This window comes from Corvus moneduloides, chromosome 9, assembly GCF_009650955.1.
Source record: "Corvus moneduloides isolate bCorMon1 chromosome 9, bCorMon1.pri, whole genome shotgun sequence".
NCBI classification, from domain to species: Eukaryota; Metazoa; Chordata; class Aves; order Passeriformes; family Corvidae; genus Corvus; species Corvus moneduloides.
The window spans coordinates 13,141,748-13,164,062 of record NC_045484.1 but is presented as its reverse complement, the minus strand read 5'-3'; the positions used below and the strand labels follow the sequence as shown (position 1 = coordinate 13,164,062).

General features: G+C 41.6%; 2 protein-coding genes across 3 annotated transcripts in view; both read left to right on the top strand.

Annotated features, from left to right (window-relative positions):
* Nucleotides 1-9,804, top strand: part of LOC116448169 (uncharacterized oxidoreductase YtbE-like) — a gene marked incomplete at its 5' end in the record, with an annotated part of 45,600 nt that extends 35,796 nt beyond the window's left edge. The window contains 4 exons of the mRNA XM_032118268.1: nt 1,662-1,844; nt 2,363-2,422; nt 4,580-4,671; nt 9,525-9,804. Of these exons, the coding sequence (XP_031974159.1) occupies nt 1,662-1,844; nt 2,363-2,422; nt 4,580-4,671; nt 9,525-9,543 (354 nt within the window). The remainder of the gene's footprint in view (nt 1-1,661; nt 1,845-2,362; nt 2,423-4,579; nt 4,672-9,524) is intronic.
* A 1,161-nt stretch (nt 9,805-10,965) lies between these two features.
* On the top strand, nt 10,966-18,101 carry S1PR1 (sphingosine-1-phosphate receptor 1). 2 transcript variants are annotated; one of them, XM_032118715.1, is made up of 2 exons: nt 10,966-11,058; nt 15,306-18,101. In XM_032118715.1, the coding sequence occupies exon 2, from the start codon at nt 15,438-15,440 to the stop codon at nt 16,575-16,577; it is 1,140 nt and encodes a 379-aa protein (XP_031974606.1). In that variant the 5' UTR covers nt 10,966-11,058; nt 15,306-15,437; the 3' UTR covers nt 16,578-18,101. The 2 variants fall into 2 exon arrangements, with proteins under 2 accessions (XP_031974606.1, XP_031974605.1); XM_032118714.1 differs by lacking the exon at nt 10,966-11,058 and adding an exon at nt 14,009-14,164.
* The last annotated feature ends 4,214 nt before the right edge of the window (nt 18,102-22,315 follow it).

The window sequence follows — 22,315 nt, the reverse complement described above, 5'->3', positions numbered from 1 at the left end:
CTTACTAAACCAGCAGGTAAATTCTGCTTGCAGTTTAATTAGTAGTAAATGCTGAATAAGTCACATGATGCCATAGAGGCACTGCAGATGTTTCAGAATTTGATCCTAAATATGTAATTCTTTATTTAATATTTTCTGAGCTACATTATTTGCTATACTTAGTGTAAAGAACAGCTGCTAAAATTGCTTATTACTCTTGTAATGATCCAGTAATACACCCTGCATGCTCTTTCTTTTCTCCCCTCGTAATTTTGCATAGATACAATGAGAATATTTCGTATTCAGCTCAGGTGCAAACAAATGAATAACTGTATGACCTAAGCACTGCTCTCACACATTTAAATGTGAAATACAAAGGGTACTCAAAGGTCAAGAAACATCAAAGGTTGAAGACATGGATGTCTGCTGCTTGAACCTTGTTCCCGAGTCCACCTAGTAATTTAGATCATAGCAGCTTTAGGCTGACTCAGCCCAGCCTTCCAGGGGCACAGTTTTTTCTTAGCTCATGTTGAATGACTGCCAGCCTATTGTTCCTGACTATTGTTGTCTGCAAAGACAACATGTACTAAAGATGAGAAACAGGAAATGTTCATTTGTCCTCTTTGTGGCAGAAGAAATTTTCCAGATTCCACGTGTTGAGGTAATTGCTCAGAAGAGTATTTTTCTTCAAAATGCGCAAGAGTTCGATGCCTGGAACAATGGTGATGAGCGGTCACAAAAATCCATCACATGATTACGTATTTTGTAAAAGAAAACACTACCCACTTTCATCAAAATGCAGAGGAGTGTATGCTTCTTACAATGTATAAACTGTGAAATACTTATTTAAATAACTTATTAAAGAATATTACAGAGTTTCTCTTTTGGCTTTAGCTACATGCCAGAATACGTCTCTCCTCTGAGATCATTACTGTCCAATAACAACTTCTTCGTTTTGCTCCCAACAACTGTGTCTTTGTAGCTTGTTACTTTTCCTCTTTTAACTGGTTCTTGGCAATTTGTGATCTTCCTTCCTACAAAGGGTCTCCTTCACACTTCATTCCACAGCATGATTGCTTCCCTGCATAAGCTGATGGTGACACCACACACAGAATACAGGACTTGCCATGTGCAATCCATGCCAACAGGCTTTGCTTCCAAGGTCAGGTCCTCACCCTAAGCAAACTGTTCTGGTTGGTCTCTGCAAACCCAGCCCCTGCTCAGCCCCCTCCCCTTGCCTGTGCAACTCAAAGATCATTAGAAAGAATCATTAGTAAAGAAACAGTCTCAAAGCACCAATAAAAAAGACCTGATGCTGACTTCCACTGTGCATCTGTATATATTTCTTAAAAACAGAGCAGTATTGAAAGTCCAGCTGCAGGTCAGGCAGACAACTGCACCTTGTTTCTGAGGGAAACATAAAATAAGGTAACTGTTGTGCCAATTACTGGTAAAATACTTGTTGATTAATACCCTTCATGTGTCTTCTAAAACTAATACCTTACACCTACTTCCCAGAAGCAATGATTTCACCCATTTTATTTTTATTATTATTTATTATTATTTATTATTCACCCATTCTATTTTTAAAACAAGAGAAAAATTATATTCATTTTCATTGATGTTTGCTATGAAACATACTCTCAGGGTTTTTACTAAAAGTTTATTTCTGTTTATCTAAGGTTGAATACCACCCTTTCCAAAGACCTCAGGAGCTGGTTGATTATTGTCGGAGAAGAGATATTGTTTTTGAAGGCTACTGTCCTTTAGCCAAAGGTGAAGCACTCACACATCCTACTATCATTCAGCTGGCAAAGAAGTATGGCAGAACTCCAGCACAGATTTGCATACGCTGGAGCATTCAGGTAATGGAGGGTGGTAATAAAAATGTGCCTCCTTTCTCAGGAAAAAAATGCAAATAGTTTGGGGTTTGTGCATCAAACCAGAATTTTTACAGAAGGTATTTTCTGCTTTCAGTATGTTGATATTGTGTGAACTGATGGCTGTACTGGAAATTCAGAATGTAGTTCACAAATCATGCCAGTATTTCAAATATTAATTATTTTAAATAATCTGGTTGTAGAGAATAAGAGCCACCAATAAGAGATGTTTCCAAAGTAAATGTTACAAGCAGTATCCCTCATCATTCCATTTCTGTCACCATGATATTTCTGTCACAGTTGATATAAACCACGTAATGTGTGTTGGAAGTCAACACAGTGTATATAACTGCAGTTTCAAATGGCATAGAGAAATGTCAATGTCCCCAAGAAAATGAAATTAAAACCTCAGAAGATGTGAGGAATTTATTGTAATGTTTCGAAGACAGATAATTTTCTTAAAAACTGCAGATTTTAATGATGAGAAGCATTATTCTTTTCAGAATGGAATTGTCACTATTCCAAAGTCAACAAAAGTGGAGCGGATAGAGGAAAACTGCAAGGTAAGATTTGGTTATGCACTCAAGTCTGACTAAAGTAAGAGTTTTTAATATTTTGGTCTGCCTTCCCATTTTCCTTCCCAGTTCTATTCTGGGGTAACTCAGTCAAAATTGGTAAATGATGGTACCATAAAATGACCACAATGTAGGAAAAAACCATAACTCACAAATGTCAGAAAAGAACTGGAGAACTAATCACTGTGTATAAAGAAAAATCCATAGAAGACCTTTTGTAGTTGATTTTTTAATTAATAGTTCTATTTACTACTTGTCTGCTTGTAGAACATCTAATCTGCTTATGGTTACATTCTTTTTGTGACAGGCACGTAGGTCAAGTTTGGATGCTATGCATAACAGTTTTATGAAAGCTTTAACTTGGGGATAACTTCCAGGGGAAGATGGGACCTTCCAGGGAGATCGCAGTCCTGCCAGAGCTGCCTCTTCCCCTACCTTCTCCTTCTACTCAACATGCAGAAAAGGTCCCAGCATGAAGGGGCTGGACAAAGAAAAGTGGGAATGAATGAGAATTGGCAGCATGATTCCTCCTCCACACCTTTTTAAAATTTCCTTTTCATACCAAATAGTTTTAATTCATTAATTTCTTTGGCTCTCTATTTCTCTAATCTGAAAGTGTTCTTTCTTTAGGGGAGGCAAAACCACAACTTACTGTTATTGTATGAACTGTTTTAGCAAATCAGGAAAAAACTTTGCAAGAAGACAGGAAACTTCTGTCTGCTATTTTTATCCTTCTCTGTGTCTCTGTGTGTGTGTGTGTGTGTATATGTGTGTAGGTGTAAATCAATATACACATAATGAGGCTTTCTGCTGGCGGCCATGCCTGTTTATGTAGCTCCTGCCTTGACTGTTTATTCTGACATACATACTGCCTTCTGTGGTACAAGCACAGCTGCTTGTGGTACTGTATTGGGAATCCGATCAGAGAACAAAACCAGTTTAAAAATCCTTCCTTATGCTTTATTTTCCCCGGTGATATTTTAAATCCAGATTAATTTTACTTTTTACAGAGTTTACTCTATGGCACCACCAATTCATTTCACACAACGGAGGAAATGTGTTACATCCAAACTTAAAACACTTAAGATGGAGAGAGAAAGAAACTGGCACAGTTGTTTATCACATCTCCCTTTTTTTCTTTCCCTCGTGTTTCTGTGTTGGCTTGAGTCTCTACCACTTCTGGTCAAGCTGGTCCTCATTAAACCCTCAGTATATAATATATAGGGTTTCTAGTTCTGTAACTGGTCCCTGGTTTAAGCTTAAAAGGCTTGAGAGAGCACTGAGATTTGACTACAAGGATCATTCCAGAAAACAGTGGTTGCTGGATAATGCAGGATGGGAGGAGTTCATTTGGCTACAGTTCAGGCTCCACAGAATCTTTTTACTGAGCACAGAGGAGCTCTGACAACGAGAACAGAAGCAACTTCCTGCTGATAATGTCTCAATAGGACACCTGCTAAGAAAGCACTGACACCATCGTTCACATCGCAGGTCTGGCCACAGGAGAAGTCAGTGGCTGTAAGAACCTGTGTTTGAAGACAGGTGATTGCTTTCAAGTTTGAGTTAGTACTGAGGCACTGTAGCACTCTTTCTGTATTTAGCTGATTGGTAAAAGTTTTGTCAAAGTAGAGTCATAGAAAAGATAGACAGCCTTTGGTTTGCTAGCTTTGTGAATGTCCCGATATCTTCTAAGAATTCTCTTTGTCTAAAGTCTTAGAAAGAGAACTGTAACACTCTAAACTGAACATTGGGATATAAGTGAAATACTGAGCTCGTTCTTTCAAAGAGATTGCTATCAGGGTATTCCTATACCTCTAGCAGTGACAACAGAGAGTGCTGTCAAAACCAGCCCAGACACTACCCTTGTCTTGGGCCCTTGCCTGAGGCATGAAGGCTACAAAACCATCTTAACATAGTCTGCAAATAAAAATAAGTCACTAAAGGAGCAAAACACCCAGTGGAGCCTGTCATCTTGATGGAGTACTTTTCTATGACGAAACATAAGAAGAATTTTCCAAAGGAAAAATATATAAAAATTCAGCCTCACATTTAAATGAATTTTGGTCAGTTAAATACTAGAAGATATATCAGGTTGTTGATTCTCATCATGTGTTCATGATGTTAACTATATATGCATTCCTGCAGGTGTTTGATTTTACAATAGCAGAAGATGATGTTGAAATTCTGAATGGAATGCATGATGGGAGACATGTTTCCTGGGATCCAAGTTTCATTGTGTGAATCAAGGTTTGAGCTATTTTTGCTTTCTCGGGGATCAGCGAGTCATGCCATGTAATTTAAATTCAGAGAAGGTTACAGTAAGAATCTAATCATGATAGTGATGTCTGCTAATAATGATCACTGATTTGAAATCCTTAACACTGGCAACAGACGAAAGGTATGTTTGAGGGTAGCACTTTTGTACAACCCTCAAGAGATTTTCTATTTCCATCTCAAATGCTTTTCCTTAGTTCAGTGAAGTCCATGCAAAGACTCCTATTTATACCATGGACTCTGCATCAGGCTGTTTAATTCAAAGTGCACGAGGAGATACTCTGTGAAAAATGTAGGGAAAAAATGCTACCTGTTAGTGTACAATATAGGTGTTGAATATGAAATAATTTTTCAAGTACTTTGTAAGACAGATACAATATATGACGAAGAAAAATCTGGATAAAAAAAATGTTACTGCCATTATCATAACAGTATTTATGTTGTACAATATACTGCAGATCTCCATCAAAAATATAATCTCATTGTAATACACAATATCTGAGCATCACCAAAAATGTTTTATGCATATCACAGCATTACTATGGCATTACTCAGATAGTTCTATGCATATTACTTACTAGCCTGTAGATAAACCAAAGTAGAAATCTTTCCAGACAAGTCCATGTACAAATAAACTATTTACAGGGCCAAGAGGTGAGCAGTGAGCTCCAAGAGCCAAAGAGACATCTTTGTTATTACTTACTGGAAATTGGGGTGAGTTTTGTGTAGCTTTTTGTGAGAACTAGTTTAGCTTTCATTTTGGGTTTGTTCAGGAAATCTCATTGAGAAACTATACTGTTGTTCAGATTTTCTTATAAAATAGGTATCTATATAGAGAGATAAATATGGATATATGTAGCCCACAGATCTGTTTTGAGAAATACGCCTGCAGAATCTATTGGCTTAGTATTCAACTTCTAGTCGCATTGGTTTGATATTTTAGGAGTTCCTGTGTCTAGAAAGGTATGGAAAATCTGATTATGATTTATATTGTGTGGACTTCCTGAGGCAGTTTTCCCAGTGCTGTTCTGCTTTAGTCATATTGGGAAACAAAGCTCCTTAGCTTTTTATCAAGAAGTGACTTACAGCAATCATATATTTTAGCCTGCATTGTTTGTCCTCAAAGTGTAGAGCTTCTATGCAGCTTGGCTAAAATCCAGACAATTTTACCTTTTGGATAACAGCTCCTCAGAATTATTGTCTAGTTTTTTCTGGTAAACTTTTCCACAAAAATTTGGCTAGATTTGCCTCTAGAATAATTTTTATGAAAAACAAGGTATTGTATGAAATGCTGTTCACTAATACCTGCACAGTGTGTTGTTCTGAGAAATATACACAATCTCCACAGCAAGGTTATTTTCTAGTTTCAAGCATGGCCTGCAGTCTGGGGAGCTCCAGTACCTGGGAATGCCACTTTAGGTGTCTAAGAACAGCTCTGTACCAGGCTCTACTGTTGTGATGAGGGGTTCAGTAGTCAGTCCAAACAGTAAAGCTCATTTATAAAACTAATGTAATTTTTAGGCTTTTTTTAGCTTTTGCAGAAAACTATGGCAATGACTAAGTGAAAGTTGGAAAGATTTCAGAAACAAACCTTTCTACCAGTGGCTATCAGCTAATACTGCTTTTGAAAAGTCACTTTATAGAGTAACACCTTAGCAATATAAAAAAACCTCAAACTGTGCTGTTGAGGTACTTCTTACTTCACAGTGTATCTGAATTAATAGAACAAGGACTAGAAGTGAGTCATGTGCCTAATATTCCCTAAATATGGCTTTTGGCAGTGATGACTTTCTAAGAATTTAAAAAACACAAGTTGGGAGTTTCACTTCTAGTTCTCTCTGAAGAAACAGACATCACATCAACATACTGCTTCCAACATAAACGATGTGCAGAAGGAACCAAATCCTTATGTAGGTTAGCAAATTCTAGCTCCAGTATTACCAGAACAGGGTCAGTTAGGACTAGCTACGTGGCTAGAGCTCCATAATGGTTAGAACACTTTTGGGGTTTTTGCACTTGACTCTGGCTGGTCACCTCCCTGTTCTGAGCTAATTGGAATTAAACCTGATTTTCTTGCTAATGCCCCACATAGGTGACCTTAGGCTACAGTGAGAATGGCTTTGAATTCATTAATATATTTCAGTGTTCCTCTACAATGTTTCTGGTGTCTGCACCTGCTTTTGTGAGGAAAGCAAGCCACCATTTTCTCAATCTAGGTCATAGTATCTAAGCAGTTCAATGAGTAATGAGAGGAATAATCAGAAGTAGTATTACTAAAAAAGCATTCTTCTTAGGGAGTAGCTGTGGCAAGTTACAGTTTTAATCTGATACTTTTCTAATTACAATCAGGGTGAATTGTTGTTGGTTCAGGACTTTTTTCTGTGGTGGGATTTTTTTCATTATTATTTTGTTATCTTTCCTAGCATTTCCATTGCTGCCAATTAGTGGCTTTATAACTACAGAAGAGTTTAATTTTAGCTGTGTACAAAGTGAGGTGTAATTTGAGACGATACAAGCTGGGACTCAGCTGACCCAAGCTATCTTTCTCCTAGGTGTGATGAGCAGTTTTGCACATTGTGCCTCACTAATAGCCATTGTTTTCTGCTAGAAGCTATAATGGCCCAAGAGACTGAAACCCTGTTATTTCCTGTGGCCTTGGCATCTATCACTGAAGCCTCTTTCTTTGAATGTAGTGGTATTCACAAGCTTTATACCATGTTTGTTAATTTACAATCATTGAGCAAGTCCTCTTTTGGTGAGGTTGCAGAAGGAAAGACAGACTTGGTGGATTCATATTTTATGCTCCTATCTTACAACTACATTGGCATTACTCTTGCAGTAATAGTTTTCTTCCTAAGCAAAGGTGGCTGAAGAATAAGTCCACATCACCCCATCCAAATGAACCTTTCTAAAGTACTGCCAACACTGATCAAAGAAATAAGACAACTAATAAGAAATTGGCAAGTGAAGATTTAGGAGTAGCAGGGAGGAGTGATTTATGGTAATAGAAGACCAAAAGGATACAAAAGTGCTGGACATACAAAACCAGGAAGTTGATTTCCATTTTTTATTTCTTCTTCAGTTAGCCTGGAGGTGCTCATCTTTTAAGATTTTGTTTTGTTTTAAACTCAGAATTTATCTCTCAAGTGAATTCTTGGAATTATATTCTTCCCCAGGGTTGAAACTCTTGTTCTTATTTCTGTAAAACAAACTTCCCCTAGAGAGAAAAGTTTTTCACCTTTCTACAGTGACCCTTTTTAAGATACATCAATGCATCCATTTCATCTATGTAACCCATCATCTTGCCAGTAGGATCAGGGAATACACCAGAAAACTGAAGGCACTTTTTCTTCCCTATCATTATGTCATTTATGGTGGTGACTGATTGGGACACTCCTTTTCAGTTGAGATAAACCATTACTTAAAATAAGATGCAATTTATCAGTGCTGTCTACCTAAGTGCAGTCAGCTGCCTTTGCAGGAGCTCTGTGACTCCAAGTGGAAGGAAACTCTCTTGAAACAAACAAGGAAAAGAAAAATATAAACTAAAAGTCAGTGAAAAGGGTGAGGCCATTTTCTGTGCAGCCAAGTAGTTTCCTGCCTGACTCTGAGTAGCTTCCTCTCTTATTTTTCTTGCTTCTTTCTGCTTTTCATCTCTTATAGTACAGGAGATGAAGGCACCTAAGAATGTTACATTGGAAAATAATGGAAATGGCTTTTTAAAGTGCATATTCACAATTTTTTTTAATCAGGCTGCAGAAGTGTTTCTGTCACACCTGTCCCCCCAACATGACTTCCAAGGCATTATTTTCCGAGTAGCATGTGTAAAAAAGAAACTTTAATACTGATAAGTTCACAAATCTACTAGGCCAAGCCAACTGAATAATATTCACACCTCTTTTTGCACTGCGGTTAACCCATGCTCTTGAAAATGGGGTAAAGGTGGTGTAGCTCTTGCTGCTACTGATTGAATCCAAGGCAGTTAATTCCTTCCACATTGCCACACCCCTTCCAAAGCTTTGAAGCTCACCTCTCACTACTGTGCATTGGGTAAAAATAACAGATAAGCCAACCTTCTGAAAATTTTTTATGTTGCTGTGTTGGGAGACTTTTCACGTACCTAGTTTGGTTTTTTTTTTTAACTTTTTGCACCCTCCAGTAAGATATCTACACACTTGAAAGAAAACTGACTATTCGCACTGTATTTGCCAGTGCTGTAATATGTATCACTCTATAGGGCATTGTAGGTGTGGCCAAAGCTGTGGGATGTGCTGCTCCACGGAGCCCAGCACCGACTAACTGTAGCAGATCTCAATGGCTGTGCCCAAGAGGAATGTTTGTGATCGTAATAGTGGCCTGGCCAGCCAGTGCCCTTTGAGAAACATTCCGTAGTTGAACTACTAATAGGAAGTTCAAGAATATATTAGCAGTTTTATCATCCAGTTGTTTATCAACCAGCAGTTGATGATTGCTCCAAATATTAAAGTGTGTTACAGTTTCGGGTACAGTGATATCCATGCAAACTATTGCATGTCACTTTCTCAACTACTTCAATTCTTTCCCTTCAGACTTGAGCTTTTCCTAATAATATTGTCAGCTTAGTGATCTAAAAATAAAGTACAGATTCTCACAAAAATGAATATAGTAAACTTCTTAAAAATTCCTTTTAAAACAAAAAAGGCCACTTAATTAATGTTACTTATCAGTATCAAGAACTTAAAACCAGACCATCTAAATTAAAGAATACTAATACTGAACAAATATGTGTGCTTTAGTCTTTGCAATGTTCTCATGACTTTTTTTTTCTCCAAACCAGGTTTTTGATTCTAATCTGAGGAAAGAAGATATGGAATTTTTGAACACTGTGAATATCAACAGAAAATTAATTCATCTAACCTATTCCCTGTGGGAAGAATAATTTAAAACCAGATTGTTCTAAACTGGAAACGTGATGCAACTGAAATAATTTAAATAAGTTTAAACTAAACAATAAATCTGAATTTTTCTCTTAGGTATTCAGTATCACTCAAGAATCAATATAAATGGTTTGTATTTACTCTGATGTTAACAAATTAATAAAGTAATTTAATTTACTCTTTGTAGCTTTCTTACAGATGCAGAAATACTTTCAGTGTCTTCTCTGCTCCCTTGGAACTTTCTGGTATAGTCTCTCAGTATGAGTTATCTCACAATATTATCATTTTCTTCTGCCTTCATGTACTTCATTTAAGGTGTCATTTGAACCCATTTGAACAAATTAGGGTTTTGGGTTTTTTCCTTACATATTTTGAAAAGTATTAATTACTTGAAGGCACATCAGAGCACGCTACATTGCAAGTAAATCTTGACAAATGATTTAAAATACAGAATATTTGTTCAGGGATTTTAGCAGAATAATGAATCTGACTTTATATTTCTTCTAGTCATGTGAATTTTGGGGGATTCTGCAGGCCACTCTTGATATTTTCTTGGTGACCAAACCTGCACTCTGATACTGTTTCACGAATCTCCTGTCATGACCCAGCACTTCAGAGAGAAATGGCTCCCTTTGTGACCTAAGTTGCATCAGAATGAATAAAAGTAGTTTTTGCTTATATGGACAAAGACTTTTTAAAGTTCAAAAGAATGATGTGTTGGAGAAAAATCCTTTGCTAATCTCTCTTGCAGGAATTGTCACTATCTTTTCAAGATGGATAGCATTCAGACACTCTGATGCAATTGTGAGTTATCCAGCAGCACTGGCAGAGATCGGGCTGGTAGTGTCAGAGGCCATCAGTCTTTTGGTATGCAGGCATTGGGTGGACCCCAGCTTACAGCTTCTTTTCTGACAAGATCAAAACATTTTCCTGCAAGGAAATTGCTCTGTGACTAGCCAGGTTTCTGCAATCCCCACCACACTAAATTCTCACTGGAAGTTCCACAAGAACTTTGGCTGTCACACACAGTCAGTATTATTTTGTTGTTGTTCTCGACATTCCCTAAAACATGAGTTTCTGCTCATCCTAAAAACTGCCTAAGAGCATGTACGTATTCAGGATCCCTGTGAAGAATGCATCTGCCCTTTATGCTAGTAGACATATTGCAGAACATTTTTTTTAACCAGTTTACCCAGGTGAGGCATCTGTAATGTGTTGGTTTGGTGTCCTGATGTGTGCAGCCTTCCTGCTGGCATTTGACCAAGACCTGCATTCTGGTTATTTCTGAAATGCATCAATAACACTGTGTTGCTCTTTCTCCTTATTCTGACCATAGGCAATTCCAGAGTCAAGTTCTCAAAGGAGCTATATATACACTGGATTTCTGTAGTACAAGTACAAGCTTCCTTATCATTGGACCAGGCAGTAGGAGAGGTACTGAGAAAAAGAGTTCTCATTCTGTTGGTGGCTTGTTCTCTGGGTGAGGCTGGAGTATAACCCTGATGTAAACCCCCCAACTAAACACTTACCAGCAACTACAGTTTTGGTAGAGTTGGCTGGACCAACCTGAGTTCACCTGTGTTTGTGTTTGAGCCCTTGTAAGCAGGTTAGAACCTGTGCAGTTGAGCCATGTTAACCCATCTTCTCTGAGGGTTTAGGCAGCCTTCAGTACAAATCCAGCTGATCTGGCTTCATTTGCCTGTGAAGAGTGAAGCTATATTTCAGTTTCCCCTCTGCAAAAATGTCAAGAAGGCTGTAAATGTGTGTGGTCATCTAAGTTGAATGATGCTTTTTGTGATACAAATACCCAACATTTTTGGAGTGCAACTGAAATTGCCTGCATATTTTGCTCAGTGCTGCACCTCAGTTGGGGCAACTCCTTGTATAACTATAGGCTGAGATGAAGAAGGACTTGGGGGTGCTGGTGGATGGGAGGCTGGACATGACCTGGCAATGTGAGCTTGCAGCCCAGAAAGCCAGTTGTATCCTGGGCTGCACCATAAGCAGTGTGGGCAGCAGGTCAAGGGAGGGGATTCTGCCCCTCTGCTCTGCGCTGGTGAGACCCCAGCTGCAGTGCTGTGTCCAGCCCTGGGGTTCTCAGCACAGGAAGGACATGGACCTGTCAGAGCAGGTCCAGAGGAAAGATGCAGATAATGATCACAGGGCTGGAGCACCTCTTAGAAGGAAAGGCTGAGAGAGTTGGGTTTGTTCAGCCTGGAAAAGAGAAGGCTCTGGGATTACTTTATTGTGGCGCTTCAGTATCTAAAGAGGGCCCTACAGGAAAGCTGGAGAGGGACATTTTACAAGAGCATGTAGAGACAGGACGAGAGAATGGCTTCAAATTGAGAGAGAGTAGATTTAGTTTAGATATTGGTAAGAATTTCTTTGGTGAGGGTGGTGAGGCCCTGGAACAGGTTGCCCAAAGGGTGGATGTCCCATCCCTGGAAGTGTTCAAGGCAAGGTTGGATGGGGCTTTGAGCATCCTGGCCCAGTGGAAGGGGTCCCTGCCCATGGCAGCAGAGTAAGAACTTTAAGGTCCATTCCAACCCAAACCATTCTGATGGTTCTGTGATTTTACACAGCCTCTGACAATTAATTTGTTGGATGTCACATCTCTGAGTTGGTGTCCTCTCAGTTGGTAACCAGTAGTTTGAACATGAAAGCCTGCACATCTGACTAATGAAACCCTGAGTCATTCTATCCTTTAATTAAAGCATGTTCCTTTAATAAGTTCCTCTTACTTAAAATTATGTGAGAATTATTTCCTAGAGGAAAATGCCTAATGAATGCACTTTTATTTAGTATTTTCTGGATATTAGATAAATAAGGAGGAAAGCTTGAACTATCTGGGGTATGTCAGGCAGTTGCAGGGGATGCATATGTCAACCTCAAGCATGATTTATCTTGTGTGCCTTTTCTGACAGTTGTGACTTAACGGCTGTATTTTCCTCCAGGCTCTCAGGAGGCTGAATATCTTTTCAAGTTTCTAGCTTTGCGGTGGAAGAGTAAATGTCTGTTTGCTGGTGTAATTTATCTGAGTCATTCTGGGAGAGGCGTGGAGCAATTGAAGCATGACTATTAGCATAAATAGGAGAGGGACCCTCTTCCTGAGGGTACAGTACTCATACTTTCAGAGGAAAGGTGCTTCCCCATAACAACTGCTACTGCTAATTGACGGGCACTATGCTATAAACTGAAAGACCTAATATATTGAGCTCTGGCCTATTGTGATATTCTTTTGCATTTCAATTTGGAGTTAACAAAAGCAGAGCAAGGAGGGAAGGGGAAAATTTCTGCAGTAAGTGCAACAGTAGAATACCACCAGAGCTGGCATTTCACACACACCAAAGGTGGTTTTTCTTTTAAAAGTTTGAAGGGAGAAGGAATTCTAAAATCTAAAGTCACTTCTGTATTTGTCTTTATGTAATACAGTGGTAACAGTGTTACATAGTTGCCATTGCCAATTTTGTTTCTAAAAAAATGTATTTAAAACTTCCTACTTTCAAACATGTAGGTATTTTACAGCATTCCCTGAACATGGAGAGGTTGATTTTGGGTTGGGGGGGTGGGGGGTAGGTGTTTGTTTTTGGGGTCCTTTTGCATGTGGGAACACCAACACCTGGTGCTGTTTGACAGTGGCAGAAACTGCGCTTATCCCCCATGGGCCAGCTCTGGCTTCTGCCCCGCAGCGTGCAGCCTGGCACCATGCTTGCCCCATCGGGCTGCTGCCTGCCGGGGGGGAGCCGCTGGTGAGTCACTGCAGGCCACGAGTGCGGGTGGCAGCCACCGGGCCTGCCAGGGCAAAAACACACCTTGGTGTAGGGAGAAAATGGAAGAGCTTCTCCCAGGTGTTTCCTTAAACATGACTTACACTGTCCTCTAAGAGAGAGAACGGAGGTAGCATACCTCCAAAGGGATCCTGCCTTTGGCCATAGCCTTTCTGTGCCTACCCGGGGGGCAAGAAAGACGGGCGGGCGGGAAGCTGCCCCCGGCACCCCGCGAGGCGCAGGAGCCGTGCTCGGAGCCGGCCGGGCCGTGCCAACACCTCCTTCCCCGGAACGCCGGGTGCGCCCGGTAGCGGGAGGCGGCGGCTCCCAGGTCAGAGACGGCTGGAGCCTGGCTGCGACGTCCCCTCCCCGCGTCCCCCGGCCGGGCGAAGGGTCCCGCGGGGGAGTTCTTCGCCTCACGCCTTCCTGTGCTGCCCGCTGCGGCCCCGCGGGGTCTATTCCAGCGCGGGGTCTATTCCAGCGCGGGGTCTATTCTATTCCAGCGCGGCACAGCAGCGGCTGCTCACGCTCCGGCGGGCGGGGCGGGGCAGGGCCGGGGCGGCGGGCGGGGGTGTCCCGGCGGCGGCGGTGGCTGGGCCGGGCTGGGCGTGCAGGTCCGTGCAGGGAGGAGACAGGGAATCGGAAACGGGGTGGAGAGTGGCAGCTGCAGAAAGATTAAAACCACCGAGCCCCCCAGCCCGCCCACCGGAGTTGCTCCGCGGGCACGCAAGATGTGCGGGGCCGGTCTGGGCTCCGCGTCGCGCCTGAGCGAGGTAAGGCTCGCAGTCCCCCCAGCGCTGCAGTCCCCGCTCGGCGCGACCCCCGGGGCTACGAAACAAAAAAGAAGGGGTGGGGAGGAGGCTGCCCGGACCCCGGCGTGCCCGGCTGGGTGCCGCGTCCGGCGGAGGCAGTGCGGGACGCGAGCCGCGCGCGCTGGAGACCGAAGCGGAGCAGGAGCGGTGCGGATTGGAACCCGGGAACAGAGCAGGGACCTGAACCCACTGGCCTCGCACCTCTTGCTGTGCCCCGCGTAGGCTGCAGTTTAACAAATCTGCCTGTTCTTCTTTCCTTGAGTGATATTATGGGTTTAATTCTTTTAAAATGTCCACTAAAAACCTTCATATGTAAAGGGAGTTTCCTCTGTATGTGTATTCCTTAATTATGCCCATTTCAAAAGCTTGCAATACTAGTTATTTAAATGCAAAGGGTTTTTTTGACATTCTTTGTTTCAGACCCATGGAATGGGCTTGCTCTTTAGCTTAATTACATATTTTTCTTGCTTTTCTAAACTTTATACTGCTGTGGGTTTTGTAAAGCATGTTCTCACTTGCATTTAGCAAGGGCACCCCTTACCTGTTTACAGCTTTGAGATGATCTCTTGTTTATATTTACACCAGTGAATTTATCACTGTTTGAGATGGCATCAGTAAGTTGCGTAACTACCCCCTTCCAAAGTGTATTCTGACTTTATTAATGGAGGAGAATACGGGTCTCTTGTCAAGTAATTTCTGTGTAGACTGTCTTACATTTGGAGTTAAATTTCATCAAGCAAGCCCTTTCCCTTTCTAAATCTCTGCTATTGTATTTTCTGCTGAAGAAAAAAGACTAGAACTAACTGCTGGGGAGCTTTGAGATCTTTTGTGTTGGAAGAAGTCCAGTAATGCAGTCCTTGCTGACTCCAACTTGTTCAGTTCTGCGTGACAGAACTTTTTTTGTCCTACTACCTTTATCTATTGAATATGCCTAACCACCTTTTAAATGTATTTTACCAGCTGAATGAAACTGATTCACGTGTGAATATATTTATGACTGTGATGCACAGTTAAGCTAGCCGATTATCTTAAACCCTTTAGCATTTGCTACACTGTTTGTCTTCCTTCTTTTAACTCTGGGTTTTGTGCCTGTTGTTCTCAGGGCTTCAGTTTCTGAGGCTGTGCAGCAGTGCCGGGCAGGCTGTGGCGCCAAGGAGCTGCAGGGCAGCCACCGGGTTTGCGGTCGGCGTCACCGTCCGGTGGCCGCTGGGGGAGCAGTCCCCAGCTGGGCACCATGAACTCCGGCACCACTGCCCCGCAGAAGGTCACCAGCAACCCCACCAACACTGATGTCAACTATGTCATCAAAGAGCATTATAATTATACGGGAAAGCTAAATGAGAGTGTGGACACTGGAATTAAAGTGACGTCGGTGGTTTTTATCATCATTTGCTGCTTTATAATCTTAGAGAACATTTTTGTCTTGCTTACCATCTGGAAAACCAAGAAGTTTCACAGACCCATGTACTATTTCATTGGGAACTTGGCTCTTTCAGACTTGCTGGCTGGTGTGGCTTACACTGCCAACCTCCTGCTATCTGGACACAAAACCTACAGTCTGACCCCCAACCAGTGGTTTGTAAGAGAAGGCACCATGTTTGTTGCCTTGTCAGCTTCTGTGTTCAGCTTGTTGGCCATTGCCATTGAGAGATACATCACCATGCTGAAGATGAAACTCCACAATGGCAGCAACAGCTTCCGCTCCTTCTTGCTGATCAGTGCGTGCTGGGTCATCTCTGCGATCCTAGGGGGACTCCCGATCATGGGCTGGAACTGCAAGAACCTCTTGTCCAACTGCTCCACCGTGCTGCCTCTCTACCACAAGCACTATATTCTCTTTTGCACAACCGTTTTCACTGGCCTTTTGTTATCTATTGTTGTCCTCTATTGCAGGATCTACTCCATGGTGAGGACTAGGAGCCGCAGGCTGACATTTCGGAAAAACATTACCAAAGCTACTAGGAGCTCAGAAAAGTCACTAGCCTTGCTCAAGACAGTGATCATAGTCCTGAGTGTCTTCATTGCCTGCTGGGCTCCTCTGTTCATCTTGCTTTTATTGGATGTGGGGTGCAAAGTGAAGTCCTGCCCAATCCTCTATAAAGCAGAGTATTTCTTAGTACTGGCCGTGCTCAATTCAGCCACGAACCCTATCATCTACACCTTGACAAACAAAGAGATGCGCAGGGCTTTCATCAAGATTTTGTGCTGCTGCAAATGTCCCCCAGCAGATTCTGGGACCAAATTCAAACGGCCAATCATTGGGGGGATGGAGTTCAGCCGGAGTAAGTCTGACAACTCCTCACACCCACAGAAGGAGGACGGTGACCATCCTGAAACCATCATGTCTTCTGGCAATGTTACCTCATCTTCTTAGGAGTAACCATGGGGGTGTATTTCAGAGCCTTCCTCTGAAATCAGGGAGCTGGGACGCCTCCTGCTCACAGCAGCAGTGTTGGGCTGAGTGAGCAAGTAGCATTAGTTCTAATGAGGCAAACGGTGCACTTGCGAGGCTGGAGTTCAAGAAATGGGACAGACTGTTCTGGCTTGAAAATCTTTTTCCCTGGAGCATGTTTTGTCTTTGCACTGAGGCAGCTCAGGATTGTCAGGCGCATTCATATCCTGAAATCTCCTTAGTAACTCTGAAAGACTGATGCCTTGGTGAAATGATGCCTGGTGTGTGTGAGAGAAAGAGAGAGGGGGAGGAGGGAAAGGGAGAATGAATCTTTTTTTTTCCCCTGTGAGAAGAATGTGAAGTTTTTTCTCTTCACAGCAAACCACTGACACAAAGATCTTTCTGTACTGAATTTAGTGGTGGCCCTGGTATCGTTGGTAAGAAGTGTGTTTGTTTAGCACATAACATGGAAAGATCACACAAATATAACTTAGACCACATACAACCATAATTGGCATAATTTTGCAGAGCTTTTAGCTATGTCATAAGGTTGTATTTGCAGAGTCCAAAGCTCTTGGGGTTTTACTTAGCAAGATCATAGCTGTGAATTTTTGCTGTCAGTCTGTATTACATTTGAAGACCATGAGCTAGATTCTGCAGTTACTTTCACCTGTACAATTCCACTGGCTGCGTCAGATTTAATGGAGTAGCTCAGAACGGCATTTGGCCCCATATTTTGATTGCCTTCTTATTCTATAGCATTAAATACACAGCATTATCATGACAAATGCAAGGTAGAATTAAACAGCATTTCTCTTCAAGATGACCGAAAGTCTACATAAGAGTAAAAAATACTATTGGCAACAGTAGATTTTTGCCTAAGTAAGAAGAGCTAAAAACTGAAAGTGTATTTCAGTGTCAGGTTCACAGTCTTTCCAAAAGTAAGGATCAGCTGGAAAATCAGAAGAGTACGTCGGGTTTCAGAAAAAGAAAAAGAAAGTTGAAGTGAAATGACTATAGATAAATGCACTTCCATAACAAAATGCAATACATTTTGGCACATTTTATTAATGTTTATAATTTCTGCAAAGATGTCTGTATTTTATCATGGAAGAAGTACCTGTCATTAAATTGAATGTATTTGTTTTACAGCATCATTTTTACTTCTCTGTTTTTCTAACCTGTGCTAATGGAGTTGAATGTGTACAATGTAAATAAGATACAGGAGTTTTCATGCGCCTAGAGTATTACTATAACAAAAGTGGTATATCTGGGATAGCTGAGAGCAGCTGACTGATCTACAGTCATCGGCAACTCCTAGGACTGGTATTTTGTAAAGAAAATGTACTGCCTTTGTAGTAAAATTTCCAGTGCAATTAAACTGTTGGGTTTTATTTTTTTTTCTGGTTTAAAAAATAGTATTTAAAATGTTTCTGACTTTTATTGTTCAATTTGCACATAGCTTTATTGACTTCTAAACATTAATAAACTGATTTTTTAAATGATTCTTTTATCAGATTACTAGCAGTTTTGTACTGTTGTGGTGGTTTCATGCCAGGTGTGGTTTCCTGTTGACAGAAGTCAGTGAAAGAATTCCTTGATTTTAGTACATACTGGGATTAAGTCAATTCTGTGGGGACATAATGTGTAATGTCACAGGATCATGTAAAATACAAAATTAATTTTGAACTGTAGCTTTTTTTCAGCATGTACTGTATGGCTGAAATGCCACCAGAAGAATCTCTACAGTAGCAATCCTCTGACAGGCAGTGAAGTACAAACAGGAGGAAAACAAGCTGCCTGCCAGTTTTACCTTGACTGCCTTGAGTAGAAAAGTGAAGTAATTCACTTGTATCACCAATATAATTTGTAAATTCAATTCTTAGCTTATTGCAAACATCAGGGAAGTTTATGAAACGCAGCATGATGACCTCAACTGCGCAAGTGCTGCAGCTCCACTGGGGCTGCCAGCGAAGACCATGGCAGTGTAGCTGAATGGGTACTGCATTACTTCTTCCAAAGGTTTGACTTCCTTTCTTGTGGCTGTTCCCTCTCAGTATTACTTTTAAGTTCCATGGAGCTCATACAGGATGCAGTCGGAGTGTGAAGATAAACCTCACCTTCTCGTACTGTATGTCATCGCTGTGCAGGGTTTACTGTGGGAAATGAGAGTCTACTCACTGAGGAAGGCTCTGGTTCATAACCTCACTTCCTGAAGGAAATTCCAAAAATGCCCTGAAGACAAAAGAGTGGAAACAGGCTGGAATTTCTCTCCATCTGTCTGCCTGTACGGAAGGAATGATTTCATGTGTGCTCACTTCCTAGCCTTTTAGTTAGTGACCTGAGCAGGGCTGGAAAAAACGTCAAATCCGTATTTGTGCACAAGATAAAATGTCTCTTGGCTCAGGCCTTCATTTGCGCAGGGATGGTATACCCTGGGTGCTGACAGTCATGAGAGAAAGCACTGCTTTGTCATAGGGATATAGTCACTTCTGTACAGAGCACCAAAACTGTACAAACCATGAAAGTCCAAGTTAAACCCTCATGCTACCAGTGAGTAAATAAAGGCAATGTATGGGGATGAGGCAATGCATGGGGACATCTGAATTTGTTAGGGGTGTTTTTATCCAAGGGACAGGAGCCCTTCTGTTCCTGCAGCCTTACAGGCATTAAGGTTGTTTGCCCCACACATCTGAGGTCCTGTGACAAGGGCTGAGCTGTGTCATCCCAGATTGTGCCACTGACCCCTTGTGACAACCACCCTGTATCTGCACTGGGAGCTGATAGCCCACAGGTGAGTCACTTCCCTTTGCCGATGTTTCTGTATCCCTTTCTTATCTGTCTCATCTAAGCACTGTGGGCCTGTGTGGAAAATGACAGTTTCCCCTATGGAGGTGACTTCGTGATGGGAGCCCAGTTCTGGGAGGGAACTCAAAGCCCTACGTAATTCACGCAATAAAAAATATGCATGCACCAGAGTGTGGCACTGGGCCATGGGAAGCATTTCCTACACTCCTGGTCATGATGACTGAAATCTGCTTCCTCCACAGACACGCCACATCTATGCATGGAGACAAGATTTGGACAAGCAACAACAACTGTAATAAACCAATAAAATTAATAACAGTAAGGGTTCCTGCTGTGAAAAAAAATAAAAAGGCCATTTTGTCCTGCTCCTTGGGGGGAACCCTGCAGCTCCTCAGTCATGGCCCCGCATTCCCATACACCAGCAGATTAGGCCAGAGGTACAGTGCAATTTGAGGACACAGTGTACAAAGCACCCTTCCAAGCCCTGGCCTGCCTTCTGTGTGCATGGGAAGAGCATGCAGCTTTGTCCTCGTGATGGCTGTGTGACAAACAGGCAGAGAAAATGATCTGAGAACTGAAAAGGTGCATTATACCAAATGTCTATGTGAAATAGAATGGCCTGAATTATTTGGAGCAACCTGGTCCTTTGATGTTTGTTCTTTTTCTTAGCTGTTCTTCCAGTAATAGCAAGGAAGCGAGGAATACAACAGGGATAGAAAATTAGCATAAAATCTGTCTGTTACTTCCCTGGCAACTCCCTGTCTAGGTGTTCCTGTGTGAGAGCCAGGTATAGCAGGGTTTATATTGAGCAAGAGAGGGGCTGTAGCCAGGATGCCCCACAGACTGCTCAGCAGGAACTAACCTTGAGCATGCTGTACACCAAGCCTGCCAGGACTAAAACTAGGGAACAGAAAGGTGTAAAAATACTGTTATCCATCCTTTTCTTACCCTGTCACCTAAGAAATACAGGGATTGCCCAACTGTAACATTTCTTAGTTCCTAATCTGGCCTGCAAGATCTCAATACTGGTTGCATTTTGTATGGGCTGAGGCATTATCAGATGTTGTAAAAAGGGTCAAACTGACAAAGCATTCAAAAACATGGATATGCAAACCAGAGCTATGTAACCTGCTCAGCTCTGAAATGCTGGAAATTCCCCAAGGTTCTGAAGTTTGCCGGGAAAACATCTATTGTATTTCAATAATTCCCCATACTGTTTTTTTGGGTTTTTTTCTTTTGAAAATGAAATTAATAGAGCTCCCCAAGCCTGTTCTATACTGCCAGATCTCTTACTCTGCTGAAAAACCCTACACGGGGAGCAAAGCGGGAAGTGTTTCCTTGCACTTGGAGTTTCCGTGCTACCTTCATGAGACAAAAAGGCAGGAAATCCCATCAACCACACCCAGGAATGCTCCAGCATGGAAAAGTCCTAATAAAGCAGAGCTCACAAAGCTCTGTCAACCCTCTGTGAACCTTCCACTGAGCCTGGGGTAGCAGTCACATAATGGTAACCTGATACAAAGGCTAATATTTATTTTGAACTTTCGTGAATGATTGCTTGGAGAAGACCCATATTTAGGTGCACGGTACAATGACTGTACATAAAAATGGCTCGTCAGAAACGTGTGTGACCCAAGCCACATTAAATATTAAGATGTGTCTGTAGCAATTGCAGTGTTTATTCAGAATCACTCGACTCAGCTAAAAGTGGGATTAAAATACTGAATGCACAGCTTTGAAAACAAATGGACATTTGGAAAACACGGGGTAGAGGGAAATCACCAAATAAATACTGGGTTAAAATCATCGGCTGGGCTTTGTGAAATCATGGATGAAAACTGTTTCACAACCTGGGAAAAATCTGGTGTGAACCACAGCTGACAGCTGACACTTACAGGTCCTGACCTGAGCTGTCTGCTAAAGGTAGTTTTGCTCTCTTAAACACAGAAACACTTGGCATAAACCAAGACTTCTTGACTTAGCAGCACAGTGGTGTAAATTGCTGGAATATTGTCTCAGACACATTCTTGCCCATACTGAGCAGCTAGAGCTGAATAATATGAAGGTGAGGGTGTGAATTACTTTAAACAATAGAAATAGAATTTATATGGTTACACAGAATATGTAGTAACAATTTTCATTATGTAAAAATTGTATTTGGCACAAGACTGTGATTGAGAGTATATGGGAGAACAGGTTTCAAGGACAATTTGGGATTGTTGGGGGAGGGAGCTGGACTACAGTGTGATATTTTCCACTTGAAATGAAAGAATCCTCTGTGCTAATGCAGACACAAAGCTGAGGATTTTGAGGATTTTCACTTGTGAACTCTATCCTTAGATCTGTAATTCTTTCCTGAGCAACTCTGGGCAAGGTCTCGTGAACCCTCCCACATAGAGATATGTATAATAGACACACAGGGATGTTTACAAGTGAATACTTCGAATTTTGTGGCACTGTTCAAAGAGCTGGTATCTGTGGCATTTTGAATAAGGGGGAGAGTTTGCCAGGTCAATTATTACCCAGCTACTTGCAGTATTTCCTTGTGCTTTGATGAGCTGGATGCTGCTGTATCAGTTACTCTAAGGTGGAAGAAAAAAAAATTCTACCAACATGTGCAACTCTATCCTCGTGTTTGGGAAAAGGATGAAGATGTTAGCTGGAAAAGACATTCTGATGAAGTGCTGAAAAACAACTCACCACAGCCTGCATTGTTATCTTTCTTGCTTTCAGGCAAGACACAACTATGGTCTAACGATTTCTGCTAATCTGGTGACCACTTTGATGCCTGCTGCACAAGGAATCCATTTCCCAAACACCAGGCACTTTAATATGTTTTTTATTTCCATCACAACTCCCACTTCTACTGCTGGTTTAGACACAAGATAAGAAATTGCTTGCAGCTAGTGCGT

What these genes read in the sequence shown, in the direction of transcription:
- S1PR1 (XM_032118715.1), top strand. Translation starts at nt 15,438, where the DNA reads ATGAACTCCGGCACCACTGCCCCGCAGAAGGTCACCAGCAACCCCACC.